This window comes from Phaeoacremonium minimum (genome assembly GCF_000392275.1).
Source record: "Phaeoacremonium minimum UCRPA7 unplaced genomic scaffold PA7_03_scaffold_144, whole genome shotgun sequence".
In the NCBI taxonomy this organism is placed as follows: Eukaryota; Fungi; Ascomycota; class Sordariomycetes; order Togniniales; family Togniniaceae; genus Phaeoacremonium; species Phaeoacremonium minimum.
This window is the reverse complement of record NW_006921051.1, coordinates 16,897-33,871: the sequence shown is the minus strand read 5'-3', so window position 1 is coordinate 33,871 and position 16,975 is coordinate 16,897. Positions and strand designations below refer to the sequence as shown.

The window sequence follows — 16,975 nt, the reverse complement described above, 5'->3', positions numbered from 1 at the left end:
GGGGGGGAGGGGGGGGGGAGATAATCACCCTGCGTTGATGCTAAGATATTTGTTACCAAAGGGTATTGCTGCACATCTAAGTTCCCATGCTTGTCTTCTATTTTCACCTTCCAAGAGGTGAGAAATTTTTTGACGTCATCTATGATGTCTCCAGGCCGGATCTTTATAGCTGGAACTGTCCTTAAATCCTTGTTGGCAAGTCCGTCCTCTCTGCAGACGAAGAGGCACCGTAAATTACCAAAGTTTTCTTTGGGGAGATTATTGGCTTGATCACAAAACCAGGAGCAGATTTTCTTCCTTTCTTCCCTGTCACACTCATCGATACCGTCAATGATGATGTATGTAGTTCGTTGTGACTCCATTGCAACTTGCAATAAATCTTGCGCCATCTCAGTATCGGTTAAGATCGCCTCGCCACTTTTTGATATTCGCTTGTCGTAGAGTTGTAAGAGCAGCTCTGGATCCCCTGCTACGAGCTGACTGAGAAGACCTCGGGCAACAGCTACGAAAGTATTGCGATTCTGGTCGTCGCATTTACAGTAGAAGAAAGCCAACCGCATAGATGACGACTCGCACAGCTCTCGAATGACTTCTACCACTTTTGATGCCAGGGTTGTTTTCCCTGATGTTACTGTCAGTATTACGCCTTTGCCAACTTCTTGCGGGACTGAATCCCTGGATGGAACTGACCAGCGCCGGGAATGCCATTCAACCACAGTAGCGGTGTCAGACAAAAGACCGGATCGAACCAATTCTTGAATCGATCATCGTCAATCAGCCACTGCCCAGAACTCGCGCAGTCGCTTCTTGCATTCGCACATTGAATTTGCTGAATGTTAGAGTTATATGCTGACAGCCATAGCTGCACTACCGGCCAACGTTGCCGATCAAACTCAGTTTGCAGCTCTTTGAAGTTGGCCTCCACTATCTCACGAAACTTCTGCGCCTCTTCAAATTGAACAATAGAAGCTTGCGATTCAATAAGATGCTTGTGGCGTTCCATCTTCTCCTTCAGTTCGCGGAGCTTGACAAGAAATGCACTCCAGACAGCATCAAACAGCTTGTACCAATCTGTACACACCATCAGCTGTGGCATTTTGAGACATGAGGTCACCTAAGACATACTTGACTTGCGAAAATACTTAAGCGCTACACGGTGAAACTCCAGGATGTCTTTGTACATAAGAGCCAAAACTGTTCTCATATAGGGGTTTGAGACAGAATGCTGCTGATATACTTGGAGCTGGGGGAGTAGCTCTCCAATCTGCAAGTAAGCATCCATAAGGGAGTTGAAAGCTTCGGAGAAGTTACATGCAGCCTAAAAAGTCGTCAGTACCGTCTGATACCATCAAGTTTATCATGAAGAATTTTACCGTCAACATGAATTTCATCGGGCCCTAATTGAGATGCGGTAAGTAACAGCCTTCCATTTGATACGAGTGATAGTAGCTCCAATAGAAGACTCCCAAATAAGATACTTACCCAAACAAATGCGAGATAATCTGACGAGTTCAAAAATACCTCGATAACCTTGCCGTAAGCTTCCATGTTGACGAGAAACACTTCAAGTCTTCTCATGTAGAGTTGTTTCTTGTTAGACAGGTGCTTCCTCTGGATTGCAACAATAACCGCTTTGATATCGTCAAGCGAAGTGTTCTCATACATACTCTTGTATGTCCCTTTTTGTCAAAGCAGCCTCCATCTGAAATGCTTTTAGGAAGGTTTTGAACTCCTGATCTAATGATAACGTGCCATCTTCAGGAACGTCCACCAGCGACATGTTGTTCTTAAGGTGTTAGAACCACGGGTCCAGGTGAAACCGTTTGAAGCATGAGGTCTGCAATCATGGGAATAATCATTTGATTAACTTATCAGCGTTGAGTTGAGGGAAAAAGCATATGTCGCAGGTGAAGAGAGACGAGGCTCTCGAATCGTGGTGGAACTGCTTCCAGCATGCAGGCCGCGTCGTATTAAACGAGCATGCGCCACAACAGAGCCACCGAAGAGTGCGATTTGTGGAGGCTATGCATGGCATTAACAGCCATGTTCGGCTCTACCGAGTCTGCCTCAGAAGCTAGACCTGTCTCTTACCTGTGAGCCCCATTAGGTGAATTGCAGAACCAAGCATATAGTACTAACAATCAACCTCCAATACCAAGGTGTTTTCTATTGATCTGGTAATTACTCCATATTCTTAATACGCAAAATTTGACCACACATCTCAAACATCTCAGAGAAAGCAAGCAAGGTGTAAATAAGGTAGAGAAACCGAATACTAGTCCTGCATACACTCGTTAAATGGCAGCTCTGAAACGATCTCAACTTCACACCCCGCTATCCGACAGCCTTACGAGCCCTAGCCCACCAAAGCGTCAACGTCATTACTCTCAAATCAAGAGCTGGGCGTCTTATGTAGGCGCATCCACAGTCTCATCAGAACCCGTGGCAGAAAGGTCCTACTCCGAATATGAAGATAGACATGACGACAAGGTTCTGAGTGTTGAAGACACGGAAGAGATTTGCTTTGGCACGGTAAGCTTGAGCGGCTCCTCGATTTGACAGTCGTGTTAATAATTGACATTGAAAAGCTCGAGGAAATACAAATCATGCTAAAATGGCAACCGAGATCTACTGTATCAGACATCTCTCCGCTCGGTATTGATGGGCGGCCGCTAAAAGTCTTGCCGCTCAACTTCCACGACACCTATTGTTCGGTCCAGACAGAAGATGGCTATCCTATTGGGGTGCTTGAAAACAGAGCCCTCAAGCACCTACTACCTCTTTCTCGTAGTCATTACATGATTAGGTTTGAGGGTGTCATACAAGAGTCTACGTGGCAAGAAAGGTTGACCTCGTCTAAAACTGGTGGTCGCGTGCAGCAGCTTTTGACCTTGGAAGTTGATCTCTTCGGACCGCGTCATATGTCTGATGAGGTAGCAAAAGTTCTCGGGCGAGCGAAGTTCTTCTTACAGCGTCCATCACGGCGTATCCTTCCTCCGTACGAAAATCCTCAATGTTTGCAACTGGCGTATGGTGTGAGTTCTATGACTGTCAACAGTGTTTTGCCTCTCCTTAGAAGTGGGGAACAGAACTTGTCAGAAACGAGGCGCTCGGATGATTCTGCCTTGAAAACATCATCATTTGATCTTGATCAAATTTTCGATGGATTACGACCACAAGAGTTCACTGGTAATATAAGTGTGGACTCCCGGGTTGTCACTCCTCTTCTTCGGTATGGTGGATTTTTCATTTGAGCCCCAACCACCTTCCAGGAGACGGCTTGAGTCAACTTTGTACAAGCAGCGATGATCTAACAATCTCGTAGTCACCAACTGGAAGGTCTCGAGTTTCTTATAAGTCGGGAAACACTCGCTATCCCTGATCATCGAACGCTCTGGGAGCCGCTCGCGCTTGACGCGCCAATAGTCGGGTAAGTCGCGACAAATCCCTCTGTCAAGGTTAGTACTGATGTGTGTTTCCTATCAAGGTACCGGCACGCAATCACGGGCGCCAAGAGTCGAAGTGCCGATGACAGCCCCGGAGGAATTCTAGCAGATGACATGGGACTTGGGAAAACTTTGACGATGATTGCCCTCCTTCTATGTTCTTACAGTCGAGCAGAGGAGTTTGCTCTGCAAGACTCCTCGACAAAGCTGCATTTAATCGATGGTGGACCGCCAGTGTCTCTCAAGGCCACTCTGATAGTGGTACCGTCAGAATGTAGGTATTTTCAGCCGTAAGTACTACTGTGCTAACGTTGACAGTGCTACTCACAAACTGGGTAGAAGAGATCAAGAAGTAGGACTACACGCAATGAGAGAATTCAATTCTTGACTAATTAATATAGGCATACTTTCAAGGATACAGTGAAATATTATAAGTATCATGGTAAAGATAGACATGTCCAACCTCTCCAATTTAGAGATTATGACATCGTTTTCACGACATATGGTACACTGGCAGCAGACGTTGGAAAGAGGGGAGCAACTTTGGCAAGAATACGTTGGTATCGAATCATCCTGGACGAAGGTACCTACTCCCTCTTTTCCCTCATTCTGCAAACAAGAGAATCACTCAGAGGCACACCTGACGCTTACAGCACATATAATCCGAAACTGGACAACCAAACAGTTCAATGCGACTCTTGCAATTCCCTCTCAAATAAGATGGTGCATGACGGGCACACCGATACAAAATAATGTTGAAGATCTCGGTGCCTTAGTCAGATTCTTACGACTACCTATATTAGAGGGGGTGACTGTGTTCCGTCAATACATTAGCTCAGAGGTTCAAGTCAAAGAGTCCTTTCATAAAAATAACTACCCGAACCTTCGTTTACTGCTGGGATCTATCTGTCTTAGAAGAGCACAAGCTATACTTCGTTTCCGTTGCAGTACAGAGATCATCAGACCAACGTTCAATGAGGATGAGGAGAAGGATTATCGAAATCTCGAGATGCGTTGCAAGGAAGCTCTCTCATATGCAGCTAGTTCAAAAAACTCTCGCGCTGCGCATCAAAACGTGTTGGAAAAGCTCCTTCGCTTGAGAGAATTCTGCAACGGACTCACTCTGGGCTCTGAATCAAGCCCGGAGGCTACTTTTAACTTGATGCAACAAGACGGTCAGGTGTGTTGCGAGTATTGCAGTATGGAAATTATCTCCTTGGAAGTCAATGAAGGCGGTAGCAGCATCACGATCACCGAATGTCGACGGGCAGTGTGTGCAGATCTTTGTTGCATTGATCGATACATTGCTGAAGTTGGACCACAGGGATCAGAGACCAAAATCTGCCCTTTTTGCAAACTTGAACATCGAAAGAGTAGCATTCTAGAGGAAAGATATGATTCAATGTCTAGGAAGCCAAGAAATGAGTATCCTACGAAGTTGCTGAGGCTACTTGATGATATCAGAGTGCATGGAGCCGAGGATAAATGGTTCGTCCCTTGACTTCTGCCAACTGTTGAGGCTTATACTTTCACTAACTTAGTGCTTTCAAAGCATTGTTTTCTCACTCTGGAAGAGAACCCTAGACCTTGTGGAAAAACTGCTCGAAACTCAAAATATTCGATACTGTAGAGTTGACGGTTCCGTTTCAACAGCACATAGACGACAAGGGATTCTGGACACTTTCCAACGACAGAATGATATTAGGGTCCTGATCATGACTCTTGGTACTGGTGCAGTTGGGTAAGAGCTTGGCTTTGGTCGATCAACTCCAGCGCGCCTTTTCTCAAAAGCTAACATATCACCAACCAGACTGAACAACCTCTCAGTCGCCAGCAGAGTTTATTTGCTCGAACCTCAATGGAATCCTTCTGTTGAGAAACAAGCAATCGGTCGCATATTGAGGCTCGGACAGAAGAAAGAGGTCAAAATTGTTCGATTTATCATGAAACACTCAATTGAAGAGGTATGCTTGTGCTGATAGGGTAGAGATTGCTCGCCCTTCGTCCGAACACTCGCTAATTATGCGAGATTCAGCTTGTAGAAAAATGTCAGCAGAAAAAGCTCAACTTGGCCGCTGGTGGCTTCAATATTCTCAAGGCTGCGCAGGATAGTTGGTTAAGTTGAATACATGTAGCCAGCATCCACTCAACCTCACCTCAACGAATTTATACATCATCTGGACGCCCTTCCTCCGTTGTATTTCATACGCTATTTGGGCAGTGATTGGGCTCGACACAATTTGTGGTCTAGGCTGGTGTGCCGCCATCTGTATGTTGTTGTCCTGGCAACGCGATGGTCTTTACGAACCGCAGGCTAGAAATGCATTAGACTCGTTTGACTTGTACAGGACAATGAATGAGTATTCTTTCATCGGCTCAACTGGTGCTGCCGGAGTTTCCTGAACCACCAACAATGTGTGGCGCAAGATTGAGGTGGTAGGTCGATAGCGTCTCATTGGCAACGCTGTGGCAAGGTTGTAGTATCGTATACTCATCGGCTTGTCTGCTGTGTCTCTTTCTTTGATTTGTTCGTCTTTGATATATCCCTGCGTAAGAAGCGAGACTCCGAGTGGTCCATGGATTTGATGTGAAGGCGGATGATAATGTATTCGTTGTTCTGTACAGTAGTGAATTTTGTTCTATAAACATATATAGGCAGGGGAAGGAGAACTCTCTCAGAATTATGGCAGTGATACTAAAGTAGACTTCAACCAATAGTGCAACGCGGCGGCCGTAAGTTGCTTTTATATCCGCAATTCAGCGAGCCTTTCGCCTGTTTGGTAGGTCGAAATATAGGAACGGATCTAAGCCGAAACCAAGTTAACAGTTACCCTTTCTAAATTGCGTCCTTTCTCGGCCGATACGGCAACATGCAGGCAACAACGCCGCTTAAATGCGGTCGACCGTTGCAACAAACAATCTTTTCGTTTCCATGAATAGAGCAAACAAAGTCTTCTACTATGAAGATGGTAGTATCTCAGTTGAATACGAACGCTGAATGATACCACTCTACGAAAACACGCCTCTTAGCAATCGTCAACTTTCGTAATCACCGTTTCGCGTGCAACCATCACCCTATCGACATTACAGATATCCAATCACGCGCGGATAAATAGACATCATGCCGTTGAAAGTTCTCATCGCTGGTGCCGGCATTGGCGGACCAGCGCTTGCCTTCTGGTTGTCCCGCATCGGCTGTACCACCACTGTCATCGAGCGAAGCCCCAATTTGCGAGCAACAGGACAGCAGGTAGACTTTTTAGGACAAGGTCTGCCAGTTGCTAGGATGATGGGTATCGAGAACGACCTGCGTGCTGTCGCCGTCAAGGAGCCTGGCATGCGATTTATCGACTATAAGGGACAAAGCAAGGCCTATTTTCCTGCCAGCGACGGCATCAGTGCCACGACCGACCTCGAAGTCATGCGCGGCGATGTAGTCAACATCTTGTACAGGCTCACAAAGGATTTGGACAGTGTGAATTATGTCTTTGGCAACCATATTATCGGACTCTCGCAGGACGAAACCAAGGTACATGTCACATTCGCGAACGGTACCACGGAGAACTACGACATGGTTGTAGGCGCCGACGGTATCAACTCTCCAACGCGCAAGATGATGCTGGGCCCGTCATTCCCTGATCATCGTTTCGATCTGGGTGTACACATGGCATATTTCACCGCGCCCGCACAGAAGGGTGATCCAAGGGACTGGACGGTATGCCACGTCCCGGGTGGCAAGGCCATCATGACTCGCAAGGACAAAGAGGAAAACATTCGCGTATACTTGGCCACTCGAGGCGGGTGCGAGTCTCTTGACGCAGCCAAGACTCTTGCAGATCGTAAGGCAGCATGGGCCCAAAAATTCAAAGGCACAGTTGGAGCCCAGGCAGATAGATTCATGAGGGATCTACAGGAGTCTCCAGAGGCCGATGACCTGTTCGACCAACATCTCACTCAGATCCGGCTACCAGAGGGCGCCTGGTCGAAAGGTCGCATTGTGCTTCTTGGAGACGCAGCACACTGCCCGGCGCCCGTTGGCCGAGGCGGCGGGACCACATCTGCCCTGATAGGAGCTTACCTACTCACCGGAGAGCTGTTCAAACAACTCAAGGAAAATGGACACAACCCAAAGGCCGTCGATGTCGAAAGGGCCGCGAAGGAATACGAGCGGATACTTAGACCGTCTGTTTGGGAGAAGCAGAATATTGGCACCACAAGGATCAGTGCCTTCTTCCCTCAGTCAAGCTTGGGAATTAGTATAATTCACACCATGGGATGGTTGGTGGCTAAGTGGCCCTTCGGTATGCCATCCCGCGGGGAGGAGTCATCAAAACTGCTGTATCCAGACTACTTCGGACTTGAGTCGGCTATTGAGAGAGATCAAGCTCATAATGCCATCCACTGACCATGTGGTTGGGTAGCGGCACGTGTCCCCCACAACCCGAATAGGTCAAAAGAGTCTTGGAAGGTAGGAAGTACTTGAGAGAATAGTCGAGTGACTTATATTAGCCATCTTGTGGCTTGTATTATACAGATATGTACAGTACATGTAGATTGTAGTAGAACAAAATCTCGCTCATAATGCTATCCAAAGATCTAAGCCGACCATCATTGTCAAACGCCGCCCATATGACCCCTTATTTTCACAAAACCCCGAGCTTTTTGTCACCTTTGACGTCATGAGAAGAAATACTCGCTGCTCTTAAGTCGTGTGACGTCGAAATCTCCCTTCTGTGGGATATCAGGAAACGTCAGAGGGAGCCAGATCTGGTGACTAGGCTTCTCCCTTGCTGTTGCTCGCTGCCTCTTTGGCCGAATAACCATGTTGGTGAAATGGCTTGTGCCAACCATTGCCGTCAATCTCTCTGCAAGATCTGCCGGGTCATCTTCAGCATCTTCAACATCTTCGTCCACAACGTCGGCATCTTCCTCGTCATCCAATTCGCTCTTTTCAGACGAGACAGCGGTGCTCCTGGTAGGTATCCGACCCAGGGCGACCGCATCCATATCCTCACGCGAGATCATATCTGCTTCGGCAGACATCTCCTCGAAGATACTTGCTGGGGTGATTATCTTCCGTCCTTCCTCAACCTCTTTAGGATCGGCAGACTTCAGTAGATTGAGCCGCTTGATCTCTAGAAGAAGCTCCTGCTTCAATGACATCTTCCCTTTCTTCCTTAAAGCTGAGATCGCCTTGCCGACTGGCGTACTCTTGTCTACTTTGCTTAAATATACCGAGTCCTTGTATCGTGCGTTGAACTCCTCTGCCAAACGGCCAATGACGTCCTCGCTGTGAATCCTGATGAATGCATCCCGGAGAACACGGTTCATGACGTCGATATCGGCTGCATGAGTCCAGAACGAATCGTGAACAGCAGCAAAGCAAAGCCCCAGCTCATCGCATTCTAAAGCGGAGAGAAGCATGTGGCTAGCATCTAGGGAGTGGATAAAGTTTGGTGGGAATGCCTGTAACTGTTTTTTGCGATGGACTGGATCGGATCTTTCTGGCTGCGCAAGGACGAGATCCTGAAGGCACGTCGAAATAACTCGGCTACCACTCTTGCGATAGGGTTGGACCACAGGCATTCTCAATGGAGTCGTCCAGACAATGGTCGACCGGAACTTGCTGAGGAGCTCATCTGTAGATGTGACCGGCTTCTTCCCCCTCTGGACCTTTTTCTTGGGCTCTGAAGTGCCTTCTGCTATGAGATCCAGCTGATCAGGGGTCAGGGCTGTGCAAACACGACCTCCAATCTCCCCAAGCCAGTACTGAATGTCGTGAGCACCTCGGAACATGGTCGATAAAGCTTTGAAGATCTTCGTTGCAATGTACGAGGATAGGAGAAGGGGGTCAACACCGGACTCCGCATGCAGGTTGGGATAGAGAGCATCCAACTGTTTCAAAACTTGCTTCTTGGCGCCAGAAAATGTCACGCCATACACGTTCGTCATGACTGTCTGCTTCACAACCTTACGTGTAATCTTTCCGTCTACAGCCTTCGCAAAGAGGTGGTTGGCCTCCAGATCCTTGGCAATGCTTTCCTTGACTAGATCAGCCACAGCGGAGTAAACATCTGCAGGTTTATCACCAGGCTCCAGATTGACCTGACGAGCGCCCCAAGAGTCTCCCCCAAGTGCAGCATAGTGCTGAAGGCCGTTGCATGTTCCGTCCTGGTGAACAGGCAAGTGCGACACATACTTGGTCGGATCGGGACAGTCCAAAGCGGCCTTGAGTTCGAAGCAGGTTGCGAGACACTGCCAGGGATCCTCCGCCTTCAGCCACCATCGGTTGCCAGTCAATGGCTTCTCAACCGAGTCGGTGATATCCGCAATGTGGTTCACGGCAAATGCTTCTCTGTCAGAAAGACTGGCCTTGTCATAGCCGAAAACGTTCGCAAGGTGAACTTTGAGCCATTTAAGCCCACGCTCACCAAGCTCTCGGCCTTGGGCAAAACACATCAATCCTCGGACATGATCGGCGCCCATGTGATTTAAGTAGGTTGGAATCGGATAGGCTCGTCCTCGGAAATCAATGTTGTGCGGAAAATAGAAAGTTTGATCCCGAAAAGCCCTCGCAATCTCCATCTGAAAGTTCATTGAGCATCGGTTGGAATGCAGTCCAGACTTCTTGTTCTCTGCCGCTTTAACCTCTTTGATCCAGATACGTCGTTGCATAGGGTCGTCGGCTGATTGAGGCTCTTCTGGTGTGGGGATATTCGGGTACAGTGGCGGGATGTTGGCAATTTGTTCGCCAGTGTTCCAAGCCTCAAGCATGACATCGAACACCGGTCGATTGATCCTCCAAGCAGTTTTACCCAAGATGTCCAGCCCCTTCAAAACCTGGTCCATGTCACCTCGCGATATAGCTGCCTCGGTATAGACTTTTTGATCCCTTTCGCCCTGTTTGATTCGGACCAGGGGCGATGGATAATCTAGAAAGCCGCCTTTGTCAAAAGCACTCCATGGCTCTGGCTCTGCGACCATTGGCAAGTGCCGCGCAAGAAATTCGCCTCTGGGCTCTCGCTTCATCACATCCACAAGGGTCTGATTGGGCATAATCATGCCTATCTTCTTTCCCCGTTTGTACTGGTTGGCGTGATAGAAAGCAGGTTGGTACTGAGTGATGAGTTGTTTGGTCTCCGGATGTTCTCGTACAACATTGATCTTGGCAGTCTCGAGTAGAGCCATGAGCAACGCAGCTCCCAGCTTACTCTTGACAGTAAGTGGCCAGGATGTATCTAGGAATTCTGTAGGGTCAACAGTGCTTGACGGCCGGTCCTCGGTTGGAGATGCGGTGGCTTCAGAACCCGCGGCCAGGGGCTTGTGATCCTTAGCTCTCCTGAGGGCGCGCATAGTTGCTACTTGGGACGACTTCGTGTTCGGCTTTTTCTCCCGCTGCTGTGCCCGGATGTCCTCCTCTGTGACCTTCGAGAGCTGAGTAATGACAATTCCAAGAGGCACACCCTTATCAGCTCCATGCATGGCAAGGGAACTAAGGGCGCTCAGAATCGTCACCGCAGCAAGCCGGCTGGGTGTTGATTGACGAAGGAAAGGCCCGTAGACACACCGATCCAAGTCTTCCTTGCTCTTTTGCGGAGAGGCTTCGGCTGCTTCAATTCTTTCAAGCTCCTGTGCAAGGCGAGCCTCTAGTGCAACGTGCCAGTCGTAAAGTCGAGAATTGAGAGATGCCGTATTCACAGACGTGTTGAGACCCATTTTGAGAAGAGCCTCGTTTTCTTCTCGCCACCTTTCCACAGCCGCATCGATAGAATCCCTCTCCAAGCGAGCTTGGATTTCGCGCCTCTCCTGAGGACTCAAGCTGGCTATGTCCCGTCCGTCTGGTATCTCTGAAAATAGAGTGAGGGTCTTCTTGATCATTCGCAGTCCCATGCCCTTTTGAGGTGTGCTGAGAACCTCAGGGACTTCCCGGAGGTTGGTCACAGAGGTCTCCGCCTCGGCCTCGAAGCCCTCTATAGGTTCCAGTTCAGGAGGCGTAAATGTGAGATCATCCACAGAGAGGTTATAGGTCGGGCATATGTCTGTAATTCTGGCGCGGTCTTGATCGGTCAATATGTCCGTCATGTAGAGTACCTCCAAGCCTGCGTCTCCTGGAGCCATTCCCATGTAACGATCGACCAGTCTCTCTAAACGGGATCCTCGCGTCGTCGCCAGGGACGCCTTGAGCATCAAGGCAACGGTCTCGGCGGTCTGGGGCAAGTCCTGGCTTCGGATATGAAGCTCGTACCACTTATGAAGCTCATCGGCCTTGTTCAGACTCGGATTAGCCATGATTTGGCCAACGGCAGTCTGGAGATAACGATTATGCATAGCAAGAATATAGTTCTCGTCCAAGATCTTCATTGCCGTTAAACGTTTGAGCACCATAGAGGCGCGGTCCAACTTCCCGACTTGGATACAGGCGTCAAAGTACGGGATCATCTCCTCAATATCGCCGGGCACTCCATAATTATTTATGCGTTGTCGAGGTGGCTGTGGGGGTGGATCCTTCAATACAAGAGGAGACGAGATGTCGAAGGGCTTCAATTCGTAAAGTTTCGGGCCGTTAGGGTATGGGGAGTACACGGAAGTGTTGAGGTTATCGAATGGTATGTCATCGATAGACTTGTAGTCGTCGAGCGCGGTAGCCAAATTCCGTCCAGACCGGTAAATTACTCGACTGGCAAAATCTTTCCTCTTCCAGGGCCGCAGGTCCTGCTTTGTTGTGAGGAGCCTCCGGCTCAACGCCAGGGACCGCTGATGCCCGGCGCAGCATCTTGATAATGTCTGCGGCGACACTAATGATTGTAGTCGGCGGGCATGATGCAGGTTCTGTTGTGATAGACCCGGTCGTGTGAGCATCTTGACGGCTCACGCGACGGCGCGGAGGAGGAAAGGAGGGAATGGCGCTCAAGGGCTGATGTCGGCTGTCAAGGACATGTGTATTGCAGAGAAAAAGGAGATTAAAGAGTACTGAAAAAGAGAGGAAAGTAGAATGAGGGCGAAGTATTGTACAATACAAAAGGTCGCCGAGGATCTTGTTGTTGTTGAAGAGCGACGACCCTGAAAATGCGATCTGATTGACAGAATGGATGGAGATGGATCAGTCCATAACGATAGCGCAGGGAGCTCAATCTCCTCGAAATTTTGCCTCGCCTGAATGGCCAGCGCAAGAGGGTGGAGCTATCGAAAATTTCCGGTCTGCTGATTGGCTCTGGGGAGTGCGGCTGCTCCCCGGCTGGACGGCCCCTAAAAGAGGCCCAAGCTTGACCCGGACAGCTTCTGGAATTTTTCCAGGCCCAGTGGAACCGACACCAGGTCCCATCACCCGACTGAACCATTGACTCCTCTCCAGGTTTGACTCTAGTTCAACAAAGCATCAAAGCCCCGAGACACATGAGAAAGCATCGATAGATTCTAATGTTGGGTTACAATGATTGTTAGACCTCCCCTCCGCGCGGCCGGCTGCGCGGCTTGTCGAGCTTCCCTTCTACGAAGCTTCATCTCAACTCCAGCTCCGTTGATAACGATTCGCGCTCCCGCAAAAAGCTTCCAGCCATTCACCAAGACATGGCCCCGATTTGCATCGACATCCAATGCTGTCACCGAGAACGAAGCGACTTCGACAGAGGCAACCGAGGACCAGGCATCATCTCCGGCCTCAGGAAATGCTGATGAGATCCCGTGGTATTTGCAAGAGGAAGCTCCAAGGCATCCCACATTGGTCCACGAGCCCGCTCCTTTACCCGAAGTTCCTGAAGGTTCACCCTCCCTCCTAGAACCGCTCCTAAAATTTGCGTCTGAGGAGCTCGGCCTCGACGATCTGAACTTGATGGATCTCAGGTCCCTCGATCCGCCGCCAGCACTGGGGGCGAATCTACTGATGCTGTTCAGCACCGCACGGAGCGAAAGACATCTACACGTCTCAGCAGGTGGCCTAGTACGATGGCTACGGAAAAGAGGCATCACAGCGGACGCAGACGGACTATTGGGACCAAACGAGCTCAAGATCAAGTTGCGGCGCAAGGCCCGAAAGGCGAAGCTTCTGGGCCACTCTGGTGCGGCGCCGGGTGGTGACGACGGCATCAGTACACGCTGGATCTGCGTGAACCTTGGCACATTGGGCTACTCCGTCGAGGAGACAGAGATGGAAAGTGGCGATGGCAGATTCTCTGGTTTCGGGACACCAAGGCTGGGCACAACTGTGGTTGTACAGATCTTCACGGATGCGAAGAGGAAAGAGCTTGATTTGGAGACACTCTGGTCGCGCATCTTGAAGCGGAGCGGGAATGCTCAAATTCTGGATGATTTGGAATATCCTGATTTGGGTTCTGAGGACTTGCCTTCATCAACTATCGGGACGGCCAGTAGAGACCTCTCTTCACCCAGTCAACGCCGTTTCTTTTCCACGTCAATCCGTCAATCCGCTTCAGTGAACACTTCCCACGGCTCCCTCGCAGACCAGGTAACTGAAACTCCCTCTGGCGGCGCCGACATCTCCCGAGTTAACGAACCTGTAGCCCATGATGTTGGCCGAGAAAACACAGTCCTCGACGGGTTAGAGACACATCTCTCTAGCCTCTCTCGCGAGCAAGCCATCCAGGAACTAGAGGCCCTGCAGTTCTCTGAATCTCACCCCTCGGAATTTATGTCCTCGTGGAGGCTTGCTGTGGAAGCACTGCCGTCTACACAAAGCTGGCGGCATCGACTCTCACTTCACGTCGCCGGTCAAAGGTTGGGAGCTCGCGGCTATACTCTCTCTGGACTACGTGACCTGGTTAAGGAGATGCAGCTCTCTGGCATTCAAGCTACTAGGCAGCAATACGTGACTGTCTTGCAAGCAATCTACTACAATCCTAACGGCGGGGCACAATTAAAGGAACAATCAGAGCTGGCCCTGAGTTTCCTGGAAACATTATATGCACGCGGTGAAGCAGTCATTGCCCACGATGTCATCGTCGGAGTACTGGAGGCATTAATCCGCTCGGGTGCGAAGGATGACGAGACCATGAAGCTTCGATCTACTCTCGAGAACCTCATGGTCGAAGCGCAACTTCCGTACATGGGCGAGGCACTGCTCATGAGACTGTTGCATGCGTATGCTAGTGAAGGAAACTGGGACAAGTTCTGGGACACGTGGCGCATGCCACCTAGATTCCGGGTGGCTAGGTCCGCCGAGGCGTACTTGTACATATACACGCTGATGGCACGATCAAGACACCAGAGCCGTTGCATCGATACGGTGCGCTGGTGCTTTCAGGAGATGCTGAACGAGGACCCACCCGTCCGGCCTGAGGGAGATGTGCTAGTAGCGTTAAGGGAGTGCATCCGAATTGCAGACCCCCGTGCGGAACAAGTTGCGAAGACGGTCGTTGTCAAGGATGAAGAGTCGCAAAACGCCGCTAACCGAGAGTTTGTCAGGCTGACTAGACTCTTGGATAGCAGTCACTTTTGAACAACCATCACACAAGGCTCTTGACAAAAGCTGGAACAGCTGCCGTGGCCTGCGCAACGTGTGAGGCAAAAGACGATGGCATAACTTGCCCCTAAGAACAATGTCACAGCTGTACTTTTAGTTGTAAATGAGTCGGTATCGCTTATAGATAGCGATGAAACCATTACTACTGTATATAGAAATTCGTCACACTTATCATTCATGACGGGACTTGCCCTACTCACCACCTTCCCTTTTGGTTCTCTGCCGTGTTTAGGGTGATGCGACTTGTGAAGCCTATCATTTTGCCATGCGCTTTACTCCCAGCTGAGACTGTCCTTATCAGAAACAAGCTTTACGATGTGGGGTAGGTCGCTAATGCAGGATGCAGGACATCAAGCAGAAACGGCCATCATCACATGCTGCGATTGGCGGTTCGGGGCGTCATGTCAGGGGGGCCTTCCAAGTACCGGAGTCAATTCTAGCAGTCATCGTTCCAGAAACCTTCCTCATTCGATGACTTCGCATAGTGGGAATGCTTCTTTTCCTGACCGACGACCCATCATGGAAAGGTGACTCGTCTTTCATCCAGCCCGCATCCGAGTAACTGCCAGCCTATCAGGCGCTCAAGTGCCGAGATCGCCGCACCTCACTCGACCCGGGCCGCCGTCTGGCGAACATGGGCCGCATGATTGGACGGGCGCCCTGATAGGGAAATTTCCCCAGGACCTGATGCGCCTACCTTCCCCTGTCAGCCTCTCTCCGATGCACCACCACCCACCTAAGGGGCACGATGGAACCTTGTCTCGCACACCGCGGCGAGCCATAGAGTCTTGCAAGCCGTTTGGCTCGCTCTGAATGATCGCTGCGCGGGAGACTGGTGCTCGCAGATCACTTGGTATAAGACATGGCCAATGATGCTACGGAATCGCATTGTCCCCTGCGTTGGATCTCTGGGCACCGGACGGCACCGGACGACGAGGTTGCAATGGCGGTAAACTATATACAAGTTCGTTTAATAGAGTGAATAAATGTATATATTGTGATCGTGAAACCCGTACTCGGGTTACCAACCCAGTCGTAAAGATCGAAACCACCACGCCCAACATGTCTCGTCGTCTGCTCTCCGCCATCGCCCTTGCGTCCACTCTCCCCACCGCCCTGGCCTGGGGAGCCATGGGCCACGAGACCGTCGCCTACGTAGCGACCAACTTCGTCGCCTCGTCGACCAAGACGTACTTCCAGTCGCTCCTGGGTGACACGTCGACCGACTACCTAGCCTCAGTGGCCTCGTGGGCCGACTCGTACCGGTACACGACGGCGGGCAAGTTCTCGGCGCCGTACCACTACATCGACGCCAACGACAGCCCGCCGTCGAGCTGCAGCGTCAGCGTCTCGCGCGACTGCGGCAGCGCCGGGTGCATCGTGACCGCCATCGCCAACTACACGAGCCAGCTGCTCAGCTCGAGCGTCAGCACCGCCAACAAGCAGATCGCCGCCAAGATGGTCGTCCACTTCCTCGGCGACGTCGGCCAGCCGCTGCACTGCGAGGCGCTCGACGTCGGCGGCAACGACATCGACGTCACGTTCGGCAGCGACGACACCAACCTGCACGCGGTCTGGGACACGAACATCCCCGAGAAGATCGCGGGCGGCTCCTCGCAGACGACGGCCAAGAGCTGGGCCACGACCTTGACAACCGGTGCGCAGCCGCGGCCCTCCCCATCACTCTCCCCCTTATATGCGATGCCGGTTACTGACTGCCTTGACAGCCATCAACTCAGGGACATACAAGTCCTCAGCAGCCGGCTGGGTGAGCGGGCTCAGCATCACAGATGCGCAGAACAGCGCGCTCAAGTGGGCACAAGAAGCGAACGCCTATGTCTGCTCCACGGTGCTCGCAAAGGGCATCACGTACGTCGAGAGCACAGACTTGAGCGGCAGCTACTACACGACGGCCACCCCCGTGGTATCGCTGCAGATTGCAAAACAAGGGTACAGGTACGTATTATTCTTAACGGAAAAGGGGCTGCATCCACTAAACAAAGTATGTAGACTCGCAAAATGGCTCGATGCAATTGCGGCGGCAGCTTAAGAA

General features: G+C 50.5%; 5 protein-coding genes across 5 annotated transcripts; 3 read left to right on the top strand and 2 right to left on the bottom strand.

Moving 5' to 3' along the window:
• Positions 1–770: 770 nt before the first annotated feature.
• Positions 771–1,548, bottom strand: UCRPA7_1995 (putative nacht domain protein; the record flags this gene model as incomplete). Its single annotated transcript, XM_007914567.1, has 4 exons — positions 771–829; positions 880–1,071; positions 1,126–1,318; positions 1,483–1,548. The coding sequence occupies 4 exons, from the start codon at positions 1,546–1,548 to the stop codon at positions 771–773; spliced, it is 510 nt and encodes a 169-aa protein (XP_007912758.1).
• A 5,019-nt stretch (positions 1,549–6,567) lies between these two features.
• UCRPA7_1994 (putative 2-polyprenyl-6-methoxyphenol hydroxylase protein) lies at positions 6,568–7,851 on the top strand (the record flags this gene model as incomplete). Its single annotated transcript, XM_007914568.1, has 1 exon — positions 6,568–7,851. The coding sequence occupies one exon, from the start codon at positions 6,568–6,570 to the stop codon at positions 7,849–7,851; it is 1,284 nt and encodes a 427-aa protein (XP_007912759.1).
• A 272-nt stretch (positions 7,852–8,123) lies between these two features.
• On the bottom strand, positions 8,124–12,305 carry UCRPA7_1993 (putative dna-directed rna polymerase protein; the record flags this gene model as incomplete). Its single annotated transcript, XM_007914569.1, has 1 exon — positions 8,124–12,305. One exon carries the CDS (start codon positions 12,303–12,305, stop codon positions 8,124–8,126), a length of 4,182 nt encoding a protein of 1,393 aa, XP_007912760.1.
• Positions 12,306–13,326: 1,021 nt separating this feature from the next.
• On the top strand, positions 13,327–14,898 carry UCRPA7_1992 (atpase synthesis protein; the record flags this gene model as incomplete). Its single annotated transcript, XM_007914571.1, has 1 exon — positions 13,327–14,898. One exon carries the CDS (start codon positions 13,327–13,329, stop codon positions 14,896–14,898), a length of 1,572 nt encoding a protein of 523 aa, XP_007912762.1.
• Positions 14,899–15,984: 1,086 nt separating this feature from the next.
• UCRPA7_1991 (putative nuclease s1 protein) lies at positions 15,985–16,972 on the top strand (the record flags this gene model as incomplete). The annotated part of the gene is made up of 3 exons (XM_007914572.1): positions 15,985–16,579; positions 16,650–16,878; positions 16,933–16,972. The coding sequence occupies 3 exons, from the start codon at positions 15,985–15,987 to the stop codon at positions 16,970–16,972; spliced, it is 864 nt and encodes a 287-aa protein (XP_007912763.1).
• Between the last annotated feature and the right edge of the window lie 3 nt (positions 16,973–16,975).